Raw genomic sequence first — 22,114 nt, forward strand, 5'->3', positions numbered from 1 at the left:
GATAGGAATTCTGCCAGATGACAGGCACTAGGCGCCATTTTCGACTTCATTTGGAAGAGAAAATTATCGTGAAATGAAGATTTGATTGACAGCTGCATGTCGTGATATGATTGGTTGAAATGGGGTAGAAATTTGATAGTACTGGGTGACGTCAGCAAACTGTAAATTACTGTTATCAATTAAATCTTGAAAAACGAACTTTTGATGTGAAAAAGTGTGAAAAACTAAAGAAATGAGATTGTTGTGATTTGTTTTGCATACATTATTAAATAGGTGCACTGCATACCCAGGTATTTGAAGTAAAAGAAAAGAAAAGTCATTCTTGGGTTCAGCTCGACTTTAAGATGAAATAAATCCCAATGATGCAAACGTATACATTGATTCCACATCTCTGGTCAGACAGAGGTATTTTATTTTTATGAATACACCAGGTAGAAACGTTGAAAAGACAACAACATTTATTTTTAAAACAAAAGTAAATCATTTAGCGTAGACAACAAACCTGTCAGTCAAACTGTCAACACCTCTCAATAAATTGACAGGTGTTCAGAATTGAAGTACCACTAATAAACACTAATAGATGTTTAGTTTTTATTATAGTGGTCCAAGTTGAGTATTTACTTGCCAATATGCAATGTGAGTGTATTATTTCATAGTAAGCTGCTTAAAAACCGGAGTTGTGCGTGCTATTCCCTGCTGTTATTTCATAGTAGGCCTATATATGAAAAGGACCAGAAGACAAAGATTCCCCAAAAAGTCATAAAGGAGGCAAAAATATCCTCTGAAAACAGTAGATTTCTTATTCTGACAGAATAACAGGCGATTGGCCATTTTTGTTACAGTGTTATACACTGTAGCCTTGTGTGTGTGTGTGTGTGTGTGTGTGTGTGTGTGTGTGTGTGTGTGTGTGTGTCACACACACACGGACGCACACACACACACTTTGATACCTTTATTTGCGTTCACATTTAGACAAAAAATCCTTGAACATTGGGCATCTATTAATGTTTGTGTTCAAGGATTTTTTGTCTAAATGTGAACACAAATAAAGGTATTAAAGTGTGTGTGTGTGTGCGTCCGTGTGTGTGTGTTATCCGTGTTATCCGTTGACTATCCTCTGGGAGATGGCACCTGGCAGCGTGTAGAGGAGCAGGGCGAGGAACAGAGCCGTGATGAGGAGCACCAGGGCAATGATGATGTACTTCTTGTAGTTTCTCCACACCAGGTGGAAGAAACACTTGAAGGGGTTGACGAACCACGAGAAGGACGTGTCGGGACGACTGGGGGGACAAATAATAAGCATGTTTTTATGTATGTCCTGTTACACTATATCATGTCATGATATCTTATTTAACGTCATAACATATAGCATTCTTTCATTAGTATATGTTCATAAGTATATACATTTTGTATATATAAGTCTGCTATCTTTTGGCAGTTTTCATTGCCTTTTTATGCAATTTTCTTTCTCAGTCTAATAATGTTTGTCAGTTTAGTAAGGAAATGTCCACACACAGAATAATGCTGACCTGTGCTTAAATTTCCCCTCCAACAACAAACTAACTAACGTTTCACCCAGGAAGTCATCGTCAGGTTTACAGGATGTACTCCACCCAACCCTTATATAGACATCACAGGATGTACTCCACCCAACCCTTATATAGACATCACAGGATGTACTCCACCCAACCCTTATATAGACATCACACCCCTCAATCAGTCAGTCAGTCAATCAGTGAAGTGACCACAAGCAGTGAAGGGGTCAGTCAGATCCATTGAAATGTGTGTGGCTCCTGTCTCATCTAGGGGGTGGAAAATTGTACTATGTCATGAGATACACCAGAAAAATATAATGTTAAAATAATAATACCAATCATATTATTTTCAGTAACAAGATACACCAGGAAGGTAATATGTTATACAGAAATGTATACATAAGAACTGAAGATGTGCATTAGTGAACACCGCAGTAACATCAGATCCAAAGATATGCGATATCGGTTTACATGAGGTTTTCACTTTGATGTATTTTTTGCGTGGATGGATTATTGAACGATATACATCTGTGGCCAGCTGCCACATTTATCATTCCCATTGAGGATCTCATCCATCCATCCACCACGATGTTTCTTTGTTCAAATAAGCAGAGGTGGGACCAAGTCATTGTTTTGCAAGTCACAAGTCAGTCGCAAGTCTTTGCACCCAAGTCTCGAGTCAAGTCCCAAGTCAAGACAGGCAAGTCTCAAGTCAAGTCCAAGTCATAAACTTTTAGTTTCGAGTCTTAAACAAGTCATAATGTGCTCTTCACCAAATGCAATGGTATTTTAACAAGAGTCATGAATGCTTTTTTAGTTTAGTTAGTAACAAGTTTGTTGACATTACACTTTCATAGTTTCATACTATCAGTCATGTTTTATGTTTAAATGAAATAAAAAGATTAATGTAAAAGATATATACAGTATATATACATGTATAATGCACACTGCAGCTAAAAAACAAAGAGAAGCATCTCACGGATGAGACGACTTTTACTGCAGCCCTGAAACATACTTCACTTTACTGAACCAGTGTCAAGTCAGTCAGAATGTAAGTAGGTCATCCGCTTGAGCTCTTTCGAAATAAAACCCTTGTAACGTTAACTCATTGAGTGCCAGCCACTTTTGGAGAACGGACGCTCCCAGTGCCAGAGTTTCAGAGCGTTTTCAGTGATTTCTCGAGGCCCACAGAATATTGTGTGGTATTACTATGTAAACACTGAACACGCACAAAGAACGATGAGACTCTATTCTATCATCTGCAAAAAAAAGTTTATTGATCCCATTTTCCGTTCTTTAGTTATGAGCCGGAGAAGATAGCTTGATTCATCCAAAAACAGCAATTTTTTTCTAGAAGCTGAGATAATTGGCCTTTTGTGAAATTAAACATTTCAAGCACATCACTGACTCTGAAGCTAATCTTTTCTAATGTAGTCACACCTCAAAAATAATTTCCTTCAATAAAACAGTTTAGGCCAGGGAATTTTGTTTGGCAGAATAATATTTTTAGCTACAACCAGCAGCGCTGGCCCCTGCGTGCGCTGCTGGTTGCAGCTTCTTGCTGGTCTTGATTTGCTGCTGGTGGGCATCGGATATTCTGGCTTGCGTTTGTCAATCCTGTCCTGCTGCCTGGGTCTGTCTGGGTGTTGCGTGCTGCTCTGCGTGCCCCCCCCCCCCCCCCCCCCCCCCCCCGCCCCGCCCCGCCTCGCCTCAACTGCACACTCCTCCTGTCTGTGGTGGCTCTCTGCTGAGTTTGCTGTGCGCACAGTGAAGGGTGCGCAACATCCAGTTTTTTTACAGCGTTCCGCGTGTGTTTGTCACCAGCAACGATGCTTCCAGTTGAGAATAATAACAACTCCACGGTGTGGATGTGCGGATGTGCTGTCGCAACCGACACGGAGCGGCTCAATTGTGGGAGCAGATTGGCTGCTGCAGGCACAGCTGCAGTAACGTGCTTCAGCATATCGATGCATACGGATGCGATGCGATTTCCGTTTCCATAACGACTTCTTCTTTGTTTTTTCCTTGCCTTTCTGTTATGTGGAGAGCACTGTCGCCACCTAAGGGTTCTGTAAAATAGGTTATAGACCTCCAATAGCTACAATAGTTGTACCAGAGATGTATCAGGGATTGATCCACGTCCCACCGTCAAAAAACGCAATTGACGACAATCGTCGTCTTTGGCACTCTACGTCAGTATTTGAATTGACGACAGCTGTCGTCATTGGCATTCAATGAGTTAACATTAATTTTGAGTAATGCTTTACAGCCACAGTTTAACACCATTCTGTAATCTTAATATCCACATTTTGATACAAGGTTTGCTGCTTCGTTTGTTGAAACACTCCTTTCTCCTCCAACGTGCATTAGTAAGGCTTTTTACTTAAATTACATTATTTTGAAAGTTTTACCCGGAAGTTTCAATTTTCTTTTGGCTAGCCTGATGCTGCGTCTGGCAGACGTGGGAGAACTAAGAGAAAGGTAAAGAGAGCCCCCGCAACCACAGAGAAACTGAACGGGTCTACAAAACCAGGATCATTGCAAAACCGTTTTTATTCTTATGCAAATTACCAGATGCATGTAAACACAATGGGGCAATTATCGAGGTAAGAGAGGTGAAAAGTTGTAGCGATATTAGTGTCTTTAAATAAAAAATAATATTTGGGTTTGGAGGAAGGTATCAAGTCTTTTCAAGTCAAAAGGCTCAAGTCCAAGTCAAGTCACGAGTCATTGGTTTTCAAGTCGAAGTCGAGTTGCAAGTCTTTGTTGATTTTGTCAAGTCGAGTCTAAAGTCATCAAATTTGTGACTCGAGTCCACACCTCTGCAAATAAGTGTTAAATTGCTCTATATATATTCTGACAGCAATCACTGAAATAGAGTGTTTGGTCAGTGACTTGAAACCCCCAACCCCCCACTGTCCTCTATCTCTCTCCTGTAGGCGATATTTTTTTCCGGATGGTGGCGAAGGCTGCAGGCACCTTCTCTGCCTGTGATTGGCCTAGCGTCACGGACGTTTCAGCCTAATGGCCTTCAAGGCCGTTAGACTGAAACGTCCGTGTGTTGTACCTGGTGAAAAACTGGAATAAACCTAACGAAAGGACATTTTTGTGTGCTGGCTCTCCTTCTCCTACTAACAATGCCTATGTATGACATCACTGATGGCATCACTGGTGACGCCATCACTGATGTCATCAGTGACATCATCACTTAACTATAGCCTCAGCCTTAGGGCAATTAATCTGCCCTAATTAAAAAATCGCACGGGTGCTCTTTACACCCCCTGAAAGTTTCAGCCCGATCGGATGCAAAACGGCACAGCTGTGGCCGGACAGAATTCTTGAAACAGAGAAACAGACAGAGTCCACATTGCCAAATGTATATAAGATAAGATACAGGATTATGACAGGATGTATTTTCCACCCCCTAGATGAGACGGGAGCCAAACACATTTGAATGAATCCTGACTGACACCTTCTCTGCTTGTGGGCACTAAACTGAATCCTGACTGACACCTTCTCTGCTTGTGGGCACTAAACTGATCGACTGACTAATGGGTGTTGTTGTCTATAGAGAGCCAAAGTGAACGTCACTTCCTGCCTTTCTCTGTGTACCAGCGTCTGAAAAAATATGAATGGTGGTGAACGAGACAGACGTTACTTTTTCTTTTATCCTGTTTGAATTGTGCCGTGGGGTAACTAACACACGTACATTTAAAAGAATAGTTCTAGGCTCGCCGCACGCAGCTCGGTACCGAAAGTACCAAGCAGGCCTGCTTTATTGCACAATCCAAATCTTCGCCAAAACGCCATTTTCAGCGTGTAGCAACGAGCTAGCGTTGTTGTTGTTGTTTCACAGCGGATCCGGCCCGCGGGCAGGTTTCATCCGGCCCGCGAGATGTTTTGGAATATTTTTTATTATTTTTTATTATTTTTTTATTATTATTATTATTATTAAATTCGCACCCCATTATCATGAACTACGTGTGGCTAATAAGCAAGCTAAGAGTTCATTCATAAGTGAATTAACCTGCACTACAAGGAAGTATGTCAGTAGGTCATCAGGTGTAAACAAAGCCGCCATGATGCCACGCTGGAATTGAATCGCGCATTCAGCTACCTACCAAAAAACAAAAGAATCAACAAGATCAGGCGCGGACTGCATAATCGGGCATGTCGGGCAAATGCCCGGTGGCCTGGCCTGGCCTGGCCTGGCCTGCGCAAAAAAAAAAAATTGTGCCCGCAGTCAGGCCACTCACTGAACAGCAGGCCAGGCGCCGCCTACTGGTTTACTAGTGGTTTTATTACTTTATTCAGGGTTAAAGTGGGTGCATCTCATTGTAAAATTGGACTTGGCCCAAATTGGGCTTCAAACGGCCCAAATCTAGCTTTAAACGACCCAAATTGGGCTTCAAACGGCCCAAATCTGGCTTCAAACGGCCCAAATTGAGCTTCAAACGGCCCAAATTTTTCGGACACCGGCACGCGCGTCGGCCCGTATCGGCCTGGCCTGCTTGGTATCTAATGCCCGGCCTGAATTATGATCCCAGTCCGCCCCTGAACAAGATGCTGTCGAAAAAGAGAAATGTTGACACGGAATGCAGGCAGTTTCAAGAGAAATGGAAAGAGCAGTATTTCTTTTGTGAAGTAAATGGGTAAATGAGTCGAATTGATTTTAGTAAAAAAAAAAATCCGGCCCCCATGAGGTCTCAGTTGAACAACCCATTCCACCGACCCACTAAGTGGCGACAGTGCTCTCCAGACTAGAAAAAGCAGAGCAAAAACAGCAGAAAATAGCGTGAGGAAAGCGGAGGAAGGAGGAGGAAAACGCGGCGAAAACGCTTTCGCGCTGGAGCTGGCGCACAACATGGGGGATTCCTAAAATACACTCTGGGTGCAACACACGCAGCAGAAAGCTCAAAAGCCCAGAATCGCACGGGAGGGGGGTGGGGGTGCTGTTATGGAGGAAATTACTGTTCCCGATCCAGACTCGCCCGACGAGCAGCCGCCAGGCAGCACAGACAGGCAGCAGAGACTCGCTTGTGACACACGGAGGCACGGAGCCACGGAGGGAGGAGGAGAACACACACGGAGGGAGGAGTTTGAAGGAGAGGGGGGTGGGGGTGCTGTTATGGAGGAAATTACTGTTCAGAACTAATTGTCTAGATGTCTGATGTCTTACTGATGCCAAAAATAAATGGTTAAAGTGACTGTTCTGCCTGTTCTATCGAATTTCACAAAAATGCAATTATCTCAGCTTTCCTTCTCAGACGCTGAAACCATGCTGTATTCAACTGCTAATGCCTACATAACTACTAACTCTACAAACTAACTCTTTTAGACAGAGAAAGCACACATTCTATTAGTTCTTTTGAGATATTTTGTGTTCACAAAGTCCTAGCAGAAAATAATCCTCGGCTCTTGAAAGATGAGCCAGAATCCTCAAAAAAACCATTGGCAGAAGCTACCTACAGTAAAAAAAAAACTGTTGGCAGTGAATGTGTTAAGTGATAATAATGTTTGTTTTTTATTACATTACGTGTACTTATGCGTGTACGTATGTCTTCTTTAAGTCCTACTAATTAGTATAGTATTAGTATAGCGTGCATTTCTTTCCCCATAGCATGCTATTTCGTTTTTACATAATAAATGTAATTATTATTATTATTATTATTATCTTTCATTCATTGTGTAGTACAACATATCATTTTTGTGTCATGTTACATGCATCATGTATGATGTGTGTATAATAGTAGATCCACATCTCTTCTTACTTGGGTTTCTCCAGTGGTTCCGGCTCTTTGCGGGCTTTGCCAACTGGGTTTTTCTCCGCCTCCTCTGCTTTCACCAGGTGAAACTCCGCCTCCACTTTCCCCTGGTGGGGTTCAGAGCGCACAACACACCTGTCAATCAAACTTTCAACTCCTGTCAATCAAACTCAATGTCTGTCAATCAAGCTCAATGCCTGCCAATCAAACTCAACACCTGTCAATCAAACTTCCAATGCCTGTCGATCAAAGTCAACATCTGTCAATCAAATTCTTCAAATTCAAGCCGAACTGGTTGCAGAAAGTGACAGCTAGCGGTTCAGCTGTCATAGAAATATGGAAGATACCGACGCCTCCTCCACCTATTTTAAAGCTTTGCCAGCAACAGACAGGTTACCTTACACAAATAAGATAACTCTTTCAATGGTGTGAGGTTTCCTGACTTGTACTCACTGTCAGGATGGGTCTAACTACATCACCAAAGTTGCAGTGTCGGACATCTTCATAATTCCTAGTGGGACAAGACATCTTTTTCCCGTATTCCGGGGATCTCTCTAGTTTCGGTTTCACTTGTTTCCTCAGATTTTAACCCTGATATGTCAGGGTTAAACAGGGTTAACCCTGATATGTCAGGGTTAAAACAGGTTTAAACAGGGTTAACCCTGATATGTCAGGGTTAAAACAGGTTTAAACAGGGTTAACCCTGATATGTCAGGGTTAAAACAGGTTTAAACAGGGTTAACCCTGATATGTCAGGGTTAAAACAGGGTTAAACAGGGTTAACCCTGATATGTCAGGGTTAAAACAGGTTTAAACAGGGTTAACCCTGATATGTCAGGGTTAAAACAGGTTTAAACAGGGTTAACCCTGATATGTCAGGGTTAAAACAGGGTTAAACAGGGTTAACCCTGATATGTCAGGGTTAAAACCCTGTGATGTCCACTCCAATTTGGTCTATAGTTTGTGTACTAGTATAGCACACAAACCCCAAAACACCTATTTCCATTGCACCTTATTGTACTATGACTAATCTACTGTACTATACTAAAACATACTGTATGGATGTGTCTCTGTCCAAATGTCCTCATAAGGATAGCAAGCTTATGAAAGTCCTCCAAACTGAGGACATTTTGCATTTCGCTTCCCATTTTTTGAAGGGGCTAACTTGGGATAAAGACTTGAGTTTGTGTGTGTGTGTGTGTGTGTGTGTGTGTGTCTGCTCTCGTGTGTGTGTGTGTGTGTGTGTGTGTGTGTGTGTGTGTGTGTGTGTGTGTGTGTGTGTGTGTGTGCTCTCGTGTGTGTGTGTGTGTGTGTGTGTGTGAGGTTTCCTGACTTGTACTCACTGTCAGGATGGGTCTAACTACATCACCAAAGTTGCAGTGTCGGACATCTTCATAATTCCTAGTGGGACAAGACGTCTTTTTCCCGTATTCCGGGGATCTCTCTAGTTTCGGTTTCACTTGTTTCCTCAGATTTTAACCCTGATATGTCAGGGTTAAACAGGGTTAACCCTGATATGTCAGGGTTAAAACAGGTTTAAACAGGGTTAACCCTGATATGTCAGGGTTAAAACAGGTTTAAACAGGGTTAACCCTGATATGTCAGGGTTAAAACAGGTTTAAACAGGGTTAACCCTGATATGTCAGGGTTAAAACAGGGTTAAACAGGGTTAACCCTGATATGTCAGGGTTAAAACAGGTTTAAACAGGGTTAACCCTGATATGTCAGGGTTAAAACAGGTTTAAACAGGGTTAACTCTGATATGTCAGGGTTAAAACAGGGTTAAACAGGGTTAACCCTGATATGTCAGGGTTAAAACCCTGTGATGTCCACTCCAATTTGGTCTATAGTTTGTGTACTAGTATAGCACACAAACCCCAAAACACCTATTTCCATTGCACCTTATTGTACTATGACTAATCTACTGTACTATACTAAAACATACTGTATGGATGTGTCTCTGTCCAAATGTCCTCATAAGGATAGCAAGCTTATGAAAGTCCTCCAAACTGAGGACATTTTGCATTTCGCTTCCCATTTTTTGAAGGGGCTAACTTGGGATAAAGACTTGAGTTTGTGTGTGTGTGTGTGTGTGTGTGTGTGTGTGTGTGTGTGTGTGTGTGTGTGTGTGTGTGTGTGTGTGTGCTCTCGTGTGTGTGTGTGTGTGTGTGTGTGAGTATGCACACCGTCAGTTCTCCAGCCTTGCTGAAGGGCCACCAGCCTTTGGCTCTCTTCTGTTGGAAGATGGAGATTTTGTCGTACAACATGTCCCCCTTACACGACTTGGCCGACTTTGCTCCCCGAGGGAAGCTGTGGAGGTCCAACTCCACTGAGCCTTTACACACACACGCACACGCACACGCACACACACACGCGCACGCACGCGCACACACACACACACGCGCACACACACGCGCGCACGCACACGCACACACACGCGCGCACACACACACACGCGCACACACACACACACGCGCGCACACACGCACGCACACACACACACGCGCGCGCACGCACGCACGCACACACACACACACACACACACACACACACACAGTCAGTAAGACAAATGCTGAAATATTTAGACAAGCAGTCACACAGCAATGTTATGACCTGTATATTACACCGGATGATGTCCACGCAGCAGACTTACAAATCTTTGATAACATGCGCACACACACACAAAGACACACACACACACACACACAAACACACACACAAGCACACACACACAAACACGCACACAAACACACACACCTAGGAAGTCGTCATTGGACAGCCGCTCAAAGTCCCAGACCTGCATGACGAGGACGGCTGGAAGCTTCTGCTCTGTTTTATCCAGAGAGAAAATACTCTCTCTCTTGCAGACCACTACGACCTGGAGAGAGAGAGAGTACATTTAAAACCACTACGACCTGGAGAGAGAGTACATTTGAAACCACTACGACCTGGAGAGAGAGTACATTTAAAACCACTACGACCTGGAGAGAGAGTACATTTAAAACCACTACGACCTGGAGAGAGAGTACATTTAAAACCACTACGACCTGGAGAGAGAGAGAGTACATTTAAAACCACTACGACCTGGAGAGAGAGTACATTTAAAACCACTACGACCTGGAGAGAGAGAGAGTACATTTAAAACCATTACGACCTGGAGAGAGAGAGTACATTTAAAACCACTACGACCTGGAGAGAGAGAGAGTACATTTAAAACCATTACGACCTGGAGAGAGAGAGAGTACATTTAAAACCACTACGACCTGGAGAGAGAGAGAGTACATTTAAAACCACTACGACCTGGAGAGAGAGTACATTTAAAACCACTACGACCTGGAGAGAGAGAGAGTACATTTAAAACCACTACGACCCGGAGAGAGAGAGAGTACATTTAAAACCACTACAACCTGGAGAGAGAGAGTACATTTAAAACCGCTGAACCTGGAGAGAGTACATTTAAAACCACTATGACCTACCTTCAGTGATGAAGTTTCTACCTTCAGTGATGAAGTTTCTACCTTCAGTGATGATGTTTCTACCTTCAGCTCTCTTTCTCTCTCTCTCTTAAAAGAGCACCTCGGAGACACTCAGTCTCCCTGAGACTGAGCCAGCCGATAGGTTTACTGTGCCTGGCTGAGCCATGTGTAACGTAAAGGGCAAGCCGACTTAACACATTCACTGCCAGCCGTTTTTTTTTTACTGTAGGTAGGTTCTGCCAGAGTTTTTTTTTGAGGATTCTGGCTCATCTTTCAAGACCCGAGGATTCTTTTCTGCTAAGATTTTGTGAACACACAATATCTCAAAAGAACTAATAGAATGTGTGCTTTCTCTGTCTAAAAGAGTTAGTTTGTAGAGTTAGTAGTTATGTAAGCATTAGCAGTTGAATACAGCATGGTTTCAGAGTCAGGAAAAATTATTCTGAGATAAACGGCTTTTTGTGAAATTCGATAGAACAGTCACTTTAACCATTCATTTTTGGCATCAGTAAGACAACGTCAGACATCTAAACAATAGTTTTGAACAGTAATTTCCTCCATAACAGCAGGAAACCCCCCTCTGCTTCCAACTCCTCCCTCCTTGTGTGTTCTTCTTGGCTGCAGCGGCCGTGTCACAAGCTCGTTTCACTGCTTTGCTGCTGCTGTGCCTGTCTGCGCGGCCGCTCTTTGAGGAAGTCTGGATGGACTCACTCGTTTCTTGGAGTTTTGGTTGAGAGCTTTGATGAAGCTTTTGCGATTCTGGTCATATTTATGCTGCGTGTTTCAAAGTGTGTTCCACCCGTAATCTATTATGCAAATTTGCAATCCCGCACCGCCAGCAATCAGCGCGAAAGTGAAAGCGTTTTCGCCATCCATTTTACTGTATGAGAACGGCTTCCTCGCGCTTTTCCCTCCAGTTTTGGCTCGCCTCTTTCTACTGTGGAGAGACATGTCGCCACTCAGTGGGTCGGTAAAATAGATTATACACATTCAATACCTCCAATTCTGGTATAGGAGACGTAAAAGGGTTAGATCAACGTCCCACCGTCAAAAAAATAAAATAAATTTTTTTTACGTAAAAACACGTCATTGGCAGTGAACCGTTGGATTTTGTTTGACGTAAAAACACGTCATTGGCAGTGAACGTGTTAATATAAGTCCAGTGTGCAATAACGGCAATTGTCACGTAATGTACGGTATACTTACTCTACTTATTTTGCTTACTTTATACGTACTCTACTTATTTTGCTTATTTTTGCTTACTATCGCATTTTACTACTGTTTATTTTATGCTATGTTGTGTTCTGTGAGCAAGCTACTGTAACCTGTCCCAATTTCCCCCCGGGGATCATTAAAGTCTTTCTGATTCTGATTCTGATTCAGTGATGAAGTTTCTACGTTCAGTGATGAAGTTTTTGCATTCAGTGATGAAAAGTTTTTAAAAAGTTTTAAGTTTCTACTTTCAGTGACGTTTCTGCAAAGTCGCTACCTTCATTGTTGAAGTTTCTGTTTGCAGTGATGTCATTTTCACCCACAATGATAACATTTCTACCCGTGGTGACATTTATTTCCTGCGGTGACGGCGTTGATTTTCCCTGAACCAATGATTAGTGACTGATGTATCTGAAACGTCACCAACTCAACTAAAGTCCCAACAACAAAGGCTCCGATTGGCTCGATTATTTCTCAGAGAGAGAACAAGCCATTGGCGAGGGAAATGCCAGACTCTCTGAATCACCCCGCCGAATCTGAAGTGTGGAGGAATGAGATTCAGGAGTCTGCAACCAGGTTAGGATCAGAATGTTTTGTCCATCTACTACTTACTAGATGGACGAATGTTCTGTCTGTGTGTCTCTCAGTACCTTTTCAGCAGGCAGGTAGCTGAATGGGAAGACAAAGCGCCAGTTGAAGTTTCCTTCTCCGGTCAGAGAGTTATAGTGGACGTCTGTTTCCTGTCTGTCATCTTCAAAACCCTTCAACCAGCTGAGAGACAGAGAGAGAGAGAGAGAATAGGGAACATGAGTTATTTGTATTTACATTTACACAGTCATTTCTGTCTCTCTCTCTTCCACTGGGAGCAGGCAAGGCAAGTTTAACACATTTCATACACACAAACGTGTACAGTACTTTTTTTTTTTTTTACCTTTATTTATACAGGGGGAGTCTCACTGAGAGCAATGCTCTCTTTTTCAGGAGCGCCCTGTTCACATTCACACACACATTCACACCTGGAAGCTGACCAGTACAACCACAGTCTGATCTGTTGGCCACTGAGCAGCTCCACTGGAGCGGTTGGGGTTAAGGGCCTTGCTCAAGGGCACCTCAGTGGTGGTAATGAGGGTGGGGCAAGCGCTGCCTTTTCACTTTCCCCACCCAGATTTATCCTGCCGGTCCCGGGGATTTCCCGGGTACTTGACATAAAAATACATTCAAAGAAAAGAGCATAGCGAACTAAAAAGATCAATAAAAAAAAGTTGCTAAGGAAAATAACCAATAACATCACAGTGCAATTTGGATACAATTATTATGAGCAAATCAAGTAAAATAAAAAGATGTTTTTTACCCCCCTTCCCCAAAGGAAAATGTCCTAGATGAATTGTGAGTGAATTCATATGTATTTTCTCAATTATATCTTCTTGTCTCAACACACTTTTGCCCAGTAGCCTACTGGCTGCTCTTGATCAAATAAGCACATCCGACCTCACTGCTACTTGCAGGGTTCTCTAAGCCTCTTCATCCCTGGTGGAGAGATATTAGACAAGGTTCACCTTCAGCTTAGAGAGACAATAAATCATCGCTGTCCAGTGAAAAGCTTGTACCTCTAAAATGTCTCCAACACTTCTCAGGAACTAAGAACAGCCTCGTCTAACTGGACCACCATCCATTTGACAGTTTACCATAGAGAGACCATGTGATTCTTCAACTGAAATGAAATGATCACAGTTGGAGTACTCGAGAACGGGCTTGGTCTCGAGACCGGTTTCGAGACCACATTTTGATGGTCTCGGTCTCGTCTCGGACTCACCCTCCATCGGTCTCGGTCTTGTTTCGGGCGTGTATATTTTTTACACACGCGCGGTAAGTAAAGCAGAGGAAGGTCAGAGGTCAGTAGGTTAATGTTTAAACAATTCGAGTGCCAAATTCAAGCGGTGCGCAATGCCAAGGGTAGTGCTGCCACATTGAGGCCATTTACACCTGGCATTAACATGCGTTTTCTGCCATCAGATTGCAATCAGATTGTATTTTATCACTTCAGCCTGATTCCATTTACACCTGGCACTAACATGCGTTTTGGGTGAACAGATTGCAATCCGATTGCTCTCCAGCTCGAACGTCATCACGCGCGCGCCCCCTGAACGTGTGCATGCATGTTTCATACATGCACAGGGAAATAGAGGTTATTGTTAAGCTCAAATGCACAGTGAACGTCCCCTTCACCTGGACAAAACGATGGCCGATCACCCAGCACTCCATCCATTTCTTTATAAAAAGGACACGTTGCCCTACCCCTGCCACTTTTCTTGTTCTTGTCCTTGGCCTGTCTGTAAGCCAGTTTCAGGTGTTTAATTTTTCGCTGACGGTAGCTGTGTTTCCATTATCCTCAGAAATGCGCAAAATCTAAATAGGCCTATCGCAATAAAAATCGGGTAATGGAAACACGTAAATTTAGAAAAACCTCCCAAATATCGCAAAAAGCTTTTGCGCTCTCATGAGGTGGTTTTTCAGACGTGTCGATATAGCAGTTTATCGCAAAAGTGTAATGGAAACACATTTTCCGCATTTGCACGTCATGTGACCATGGCCGTAACTAGCTATGAGGACGGGGAGGTCCGGACCTCCCCTAATATTTCAGCCTGCAAAAAAAAAAAAAAAAAAATTTTTTTTTTTTTTTGCAGGCCAGGCCAGGCCAGGCCACTCACTGAACAGCAGGCCAGGCGCCGCCTACTGGTTTACTAGTGGTTTTATTACTTTATTCAGGTTTAAAGTGGGTGCATCTCATTGTAATCATGCATGATGCCAATTGCCAAGCTCCCGAAGTCAGGTATGCAGGTGGCTATATGCATGGTTTCAGTTTCATGACCCAATAAGTAACAAAAAGAGGTGGTGTAAAGTTAAAAACAACATAATATATTTTATTTTATTTTTCAATCGTTCCTATCAGGAATAAATAAATGTCCCTCTGTATGTTTTTTTTATTATCGATGATGACTTTGTGTGTTGTGTACGGCTTGGGTTGTGTACCTGTGTTTGTAGGTGTCATTTTGATATGAATTTGGCTAAAACAGTTTGTGTTTGTTAGTTACAATTATGTTGACAGGAGAGCTGAGCAGGTGGTGACATGAAAGAGAATATACTGAATAATGACATCACAACAGTATAATCCTAATGTTGATTTAAAATGATATATTACTCTAAATATGGCTAAAAAAGGGGGGGGAAAAAACTCAAATTTTTTTCGGCGGCGCCCCCTTGCTGGACCTCCCCTATTTCGGAACCCTGGTTACGGCCCTGCATGTGACCCATCTTCTCCTTTGGAAAAGGAGCGGAAAATGAAAGGAAAATGAGGGAGAAAGGGTTTGATAAGCCGTGGCAAAACCTCTGCAGAAAGTGGAAAACTTTGAAGCAACGAGAAAGACGAGTGTTGTGCAAAAGCGGAGCGGGAGGCAGATAGAGATGTTTTAGCCGGTCCATGGTGACAGGCTGCCTGTGTGTGTGCGCATTTGGCACAGCGGCGAGATGAGGGCACACACAGTCAGCCTTTTTTTCCCTCCATCTCTAAATCGGACCAGTTTTATTTCCTTTTTTCCTTTGTCTGTTGCGCTCACTGCATTCACCGCAGCCAGCAACATGTTGCCACTCATTTCTTTTGAATTGATAATCAGGCTCGTTTATATGCGTTGTAACTTCATGTGGTGATTTGCATTGACCATTTGGTTGGATTTGAGCATGCAGGGGACGGGATATGGCCATATGGGGCAGATCCCCGTGCGTAATCACTGTGGCAGCTGCTGGTAACGGGGAATTGCGTTCAGGTGTGCGCGCCGTCACCGACTTCCGATGTATTTCCGTATGGTAGTTGCTGAATGCTTTTTGAGAGGACGCATTGCATTTACACTTGGGTTAAATGTTGTCATAATGCGTCCCTGACCACCTCCGGAGGTGGTTTAGCCGATCAGATTGCAATCCTTCTTCAATGCGTTTTGGGGGTGTTTACACCTGTACTTTCAAGTGATAAAATACAATCTGATTGCAATCTGATCACCAAAAACGCATGTTAACTCATTGAGTGCCAGCCACTTTTGGAGAACGGATGCTCCCAGTGCCAGAGTTTTCAGAGCGTTTTCAGTGATTTCTCGAGGCCCACAGAATATTGTGTGATATTACTATGTAAACACCGAACACGCACAAGAACGAGCTGGCTCTATTGTATCATCAGCAAAAAAAAGTTTATTGATACCATTTTCCGTTCTTTAGTTATGAGCCGGAGAAGATAGGTTGTTTTCAGCGTTTTCAGGCTTTTCAAATTATTAGCTGAGATAATCCGCCTTTTGTGAAATGCAGCATTTCAAGCACATTCACTGAGTCTGAAGATAATATTTTCTGATGTAGTGACGTAGTTGTTGTGTGATGCCCTGCGTGCACCACCCCCCTCCCCCCCTCCCCCCGTAAACTCCTCCCCACACTGCACACAGCCTCACGCAACCATTATATTTTCGGAGTGCTGCGTTTGTGTGCTGCTGTCGGCTCTCAGCGCCACAGCAGGGAAGAGCCAACCCGGATTGCTGAATGGTTTGGCGTCAGGGGCTGCTTTCCTAGCTGCTAATCGGGTGGAGAAACTATACAGACAGACAGACAGGGACAGAGGGGCTCAGTTGTGAGCGCGGATTGACTCCTGTTCGGAGCCAATGTCAGCTCCCGCGACAGAGCAAATGGCTCTGGGAGCATGCATCGGTTTGTCTTTGATCCACGGCTTTTAGGCTGTTTCTCGGACCTGTCTCTAATCTGGACTGCACCGAGCAAGCACTGTCGCCACCTAATGAGTCCGTAAAATAGGTTATACACCTCCAATAGCTACTATAGTTGTACAGGAGCTGCGGAAGGCTTTGATCGACGTCCCACCGTCAAAAAACGCATTGGACGTCGAAGGACGTCCGTGGCATTCTACGTCACTATTTAATTGGACGTCGAAGGACGTCCATGGCATTCAATGAGTTAATGCCAGGTGTAAATGGCCTAGTAGTTGGGAGGCACCGCTCACCCCGTAGGAACCAGGGGCACAGCGGGTGCAGAGGTCCTTATGGTCCTTGTCTCCTCCCAGACTCTTATACACAAATACACACACTCACCCAGACGGTGCCTGGAAAGAGGGCTTTAAACAGATGATGATGACTCACACACACAGCAGGTCCTCACCCTTTGACATAGATATCACCTCACACACACAGCAGGTCCTCACCCTTTGACATAGATATCACTGGACTGCTGTCCGGTCAGGAAGTTGCTGTCCTCCAGAATGACATCCTCCGTATTCCAGATGATGATACGCAGCTCGTACCTGCACACACACGCACGCACACACACGCACGCACACACACACGCACGCACACACACACACACACACATGCGCGCACGCACGCACGCACACACACCATTACATGACTCAACAGTTCAATGATGACCCAACACAGTGGCTAAAATACTAATGGGGAAACATAATCAACAGATTATTTTAAGTTTCTATTTTGACTTTTTGTTTAGCTTTTAGTTGTCACACTGCAATTTTTTCTGGTCTCCTTCTGTTGCTTGTATAACCTCAACCCTGTAGCGAATCCCACTCAATTTGGGGGCGGAACACGCCAGGATTGGCCAACGCCAAATCCAGTCCCCAGAATTGTCAAATCAATCGACAATTCAAATCAATCAATCATCGACACGCTATGGCCCGCCTCTCAACCCTCTGTCATCTCAGACAAGACTTGTTTTCAGGTTGTTTTCAGTGTGATACGACACATGTAATGGGTTCAGCTCGTCTTTAAGATGATGAGACATTTATTGTTATGGATCTATTTGACAAAGTCTCCAAAAAGACACTAGTTCAAGGCTGGACTGAAAAGCTTCTGAAAGGACTGCAATCACATCGCAGGTCTCGTTGGAACGGCACATCGCTGGGCTTCTCCTCAAAACAAATGGTAAAAACATTCAATGTTGGGTTCCAGAGATATCCAATAGAACATATACAGTGTATTTTGGTGTCTAGTTTGACTCCGCAAGCTAATTAAAACATAATTGCTCATTAATAATAAAACATGCAAAAAAAACAATTTTGTCACAGGGAGCTCTCACCCTTTAGGTTTGCGCGGTGAAATGTCCACTGAAGGTCCAGGATGAGGCAAGTCCATAGGAAACATATCTACCCACATCTGGACCTGACCCTACACACACACACACACACACACACACACACACACAGGATGTCACAGGAGTCACAAAAATACTTTTCAGTCATACACGTTTCTCAGCCGAGCTTTGTTCAAACACACTGAACCCAAAACCGGATCTACCATATGGGCAACCTGGGCAGGGGCCCTGAGGGGGCCCTCCATTTTTATTTATTCCACAGAACAGGGGCCCATACCACGAATGGAGGATCCAGGATCTGTCCCCTTGATCTGGTTTGACTTAACCAGATCATTGCAATCAAGCTAAACGATCAAGCTAAACGACCACAACGGTGGTTATCAGCTGGGTCTGTCAATTTGGGATTTCCCTATCCAGCTCTGAGCTCATGCACATGAAAATGCTCCAGGTGTGGTTTGTAACAACTAGCCAATCACAATGCAATATGGACAGCTCCGGATTTTACAGCGTCATACACGCCTATTTCCTCATTCATTGAAAGCCACATCAAAGTGTATTATATTAGCGGAGCTTTGCTGTATGTTAGAATCAAAGTCTGCGTTGGATATGAGTCTGTTACTGAAGGACTGTCTAAAGTTACCGCTTTTATTCACATCAGTCATTTGATTTCTGCTGCGGTTTCTGCCTCCACCAGCCTACAGCAGCTTATACTCAATCAAATCCGCATGTCTTTTTTGCGAGTAGAAGTAATATGTAATCTCAGTCTAAATTTACAAAATCAGTAGGCCTCTTTAGATCATAGATTTAACATTAGAATAGGCTCTGAATCAACACGGTGCGGGCGTAGTTTTCATTGATAAAAATAGCCTATAAAAATAGCAGCTCTGTTGCACACAGAGCACCTTAGTGCGCTTTGGAGACGTTTATGGTTCCTTTTTACGCCGGTGATTTAGTGATATTTCTCCACGCAGCGTTCAGCTGCAATCGGCATGGTCAAACGTGCTACTTGTGAGCAAATAAAAATTCATAAATATAAAAACATATTCCAAAGTGGTAAATAGGCTTAATTTAATTATGTACAACAATTGCAACACTTCAGTCCTCGATTAATTCAACAGGAGCCCTTAATGTTTTTTTTTCTTTTGTGATTTTCATTTGAATGCTATCTATTTTTCATATGGGCATAAGTTGCCATGGAGATATATTTCGGTAAGAAGTGAACTAGGGTCATAGCACGGCAAACCCAGGGTTAAACCTGAAGTTACCTCGCTAAGCCACTAATCTTGCTTCGTGGTATAGGCCTCAGATTGATTGTATTGGATGGCTGGGGGGAAGTGGTGACTGATGAGCCATTCAGTTTTCCAGACATTTTGTAAAATACTTATAAAAGGTTTACTTGGTCAAATGAAGCGATTAATATTTAGAATCAGGAGAGACAATATAACATGACTGACAAGTAGTAGCTTCAGTGCTAATGGGGAGCTGGGGGTGCTAATCTGGCCTTGACTGAATCTTATTTTAAATTCTAGTACAGATCTCCAGGATTCCACAGAAACCAAACATGTCAGTCTCCATGTTTAGTCTCCATTGACAACACCACTGTGCTTCCCTCCCAAACAGCTAAGAACCTCGGGGTGATCCTTGACAACCAGCTGTCTTGCTCTGCCTACAAAGCTGCGACAGCACGGTCCTGTAGGTTCTCTCTCTACAACATCCGCCCGTTTCTCACCAGGGAAGCGACACAACTCCTGGTCCAGTCACTTATCATCTCCTGCCTGGACTACTGCAACGTGCTTCTGGCCGGCCTTCCTGCCACTGACATCCAACCGCTTCAGCTCATTCAGAACGCTGCAGCCCGTCTGGTATTCAACCAACCCAAATTCTCTCATGTCACTCCCCTCTTCCGGGACCTTCACTGGCTTCCCATCTCGGCATGCATCAAATTCAAGACACTGGTACTGGCCTACAGGGCAGTACACCAGATAGCTCCTCTGTACTTACAATCTATGGTCAGGCTCCAAACCTCTCACCGCTCCCTCCGCTCCTCCACCAGCGCAGGACGCCTCGCCCCTCCTTCGCTACGGGGGCTCAAAAGTCGCTCATCCCATTCGCGACTCTTCTCGTCCCTGGCACCTCAATGGTGGAACGAGCTTCCACCTTCGGTCAGGATGGCCGAATCGCTGCCGATCTTTCGGCAAGGACTAAAAACACACCTTTTCAGGCTCCATCTGGGCCCTTCTTGAACTAACATCTTTCTCTCTCTATCTCTCTCTCTCTCAAAAAGACAAACAACTTTACCATTATTCCTTCAGAAGTTGTAGCTGTCATAGACTATGTTGCATAGTTGATTTCTCTATTGTTGACAAAAATGTGTTATTGTTAGTCGCTTTGGATAAAAGCGTCTGCCAAATGACGTAATGTAATGTCATGTCATGTCATGTCATGTCAGGCTGAACTCCTGGGAACTGTGTGGAGAATGAAGCTCAGGACATGTAGATGTGATGTCATGGAGCATGTCCAGTGCGGTACCTGCTCCATGCCAGGCCGGGCCTTGTGGAACAGAGAGCGGGTCTCGATGTGTTCCGGCACCAGTCTGCAGCCAACAGCAGGCAGCTCAGACCAGCGGTGCAGAATCTTCAGGGACAGATGCTCATAGGACTCCACAGGCTGGTCTAACACACACACACACACACACACACACACACACACACACACACATCAGCATCACATTCGCACACCACACAACAGGGTTATTATTGTGAAAAAAATAAAATTGAACTAAAACTCAATATTTTTTATTTATTTTGGGGGGGGGCACCCCTCCCCCCTTTTATTGAGACATGAAAGTGGAGAGACAGGAAACATCGGAAAGAGAGAGGGGGTCCCGACAGAGGTGTAGTGCTATCTGGAGAAGTGGGGGAACGCACCTATAGCTCTATGGGGAACACTCCCCTCCCCTGGCACACGCACAGGTCCCAACAACCCCCCCCCCCCCCCCCCCCCCCCCCCCCCGCACGCAAATACGCGTTATTATGGAACCCACACCGTGGTTCCGGCAAAACCATGCCCTGTGCCCGCCTACGTGGCAGTCAAGCTCCGGGATTGGCCAGGAGCGAGTATTTTATTCCCTTTTGACAGCTCTGCCTCTTGACAGCTCGGATCTCCCACATCACAAACACTGCGCCCAGCCCGGCGATTTCATTAACGGTGCCCCGAATTTTTTTTATTTTCGCTTGTGAAACAAATGTTCAGTGTCAAAATCATAGGCAGCGTGAGGGCATCACGCATGGGACAAAAGCACATAAACAGCTCGACTTGCACTATAGGCTATATGAGATAAGAAAGGCCACATCTGGCCATGAAATAAAATAATACATTATGATGCATAATATGCTCAAAATTATTATAATTATCACTGGTATGGCCAAATTGAGATCATTTTCCATTCCTTCTTCACAAAGAAGCAATGCTCACCTCTATTCGATTAAGGCAGCCGTGCAGGTCTCCATGCACTGCGCATTCCACAACAAAAGAACATCGCCAGCTCAGATTGTTCATTTGTTTTGTTTTCTCCAGATAGTCCCGTATTCTGGTTTAACACGCTTTCTCTAAATTGGCCCAGTTGGCGTTGTGGGCGCTGGTAGATGCGTTCCGTCAGAATGTAGGCTATTCTGTTGCACACTGAATGTATTCTGTTACACACTGTTAATGCGTTAATTGTAGCAATATAAGTTCATATCAGCTTGTAGCTACGAATCGGGGGCTGTAACAGAGATCAAAGCGGCTGGATCAGGTGAGCTGGCGCTGCCCAATTACGCACAGGGGGAGACCACGGCTTCAATGCGCAGATGAAATATCATCAAAGTTGCCAATTGATTTGTACTGCCGCCACCCACGGCTCAACAGGCGTTTCTGCACTCCTCCAGTTTGCCCATGACTTTATTCAGGTGTTTGTTGTTTTTCTTCCTTGGGAAGAACC

The 22,114-nt window shown here is 44.0% G+C and overlaps 1 protein-coding gene across 1 annotated transcript in view; it reads right to left on the reverse strand.

Annotated features, from left to right (window-relative positions):
* Positions 1-394: 394 nt before the first annotated feature.
* The window catches only part of LOC310778004 (fer-1-like protein 6), a gene marked incomplete at its 5' end in the record, with an annotated part of 64,773 nt that continues 43,053 nt past the window's right edge, over positions 395-22,114 (reverse strand). Inside the window, 8 exons of the mRNA XM_083638324.1 lie at positions 395-1,280; positions 7,307-7,407; positions 9,487-9,635; positions 10,058-10,178; positions 12,639-12,759; positions 17,234-17,332; positions 18,121-18,209; positions 20,665-20,807. Coding sequence (XP_083494450.1) covers positions 1,100-1,280; positions 7,307-7,407; positions 9,487-9,635; positions 10,058-10,178; positions 12,639-12,759; positions 17,234-17,332; positions 18,121-18,209; positions 20,665-20,807 — 1,004 coding nt within the window. The 3' untranslated portion in view covers positions 395-1,099. The remainder of the gene's footprint in view (positions 1,281-7,306; positions 7,408-9,486; positions 9,636-10,057; positions 10,179-12,638; positions 12,760-17,233; positions 17,333-18,120; positions 18,210-20,664; positions 20,808-22,114) is intronic.

This window comes from Poromitra crassiceps, assembly GCF_964638095.1.
Source record: "Poromitra crassiceps genome assembly, chromosome: 6".
Classification (NCBI taxonomy): domain Eukaryota; kingdom Metazoa; phylum Chordata; class Actinopteri; order Beryciformes; family Melamphaidae; genus Poromitra; species Poromitra crassiceps.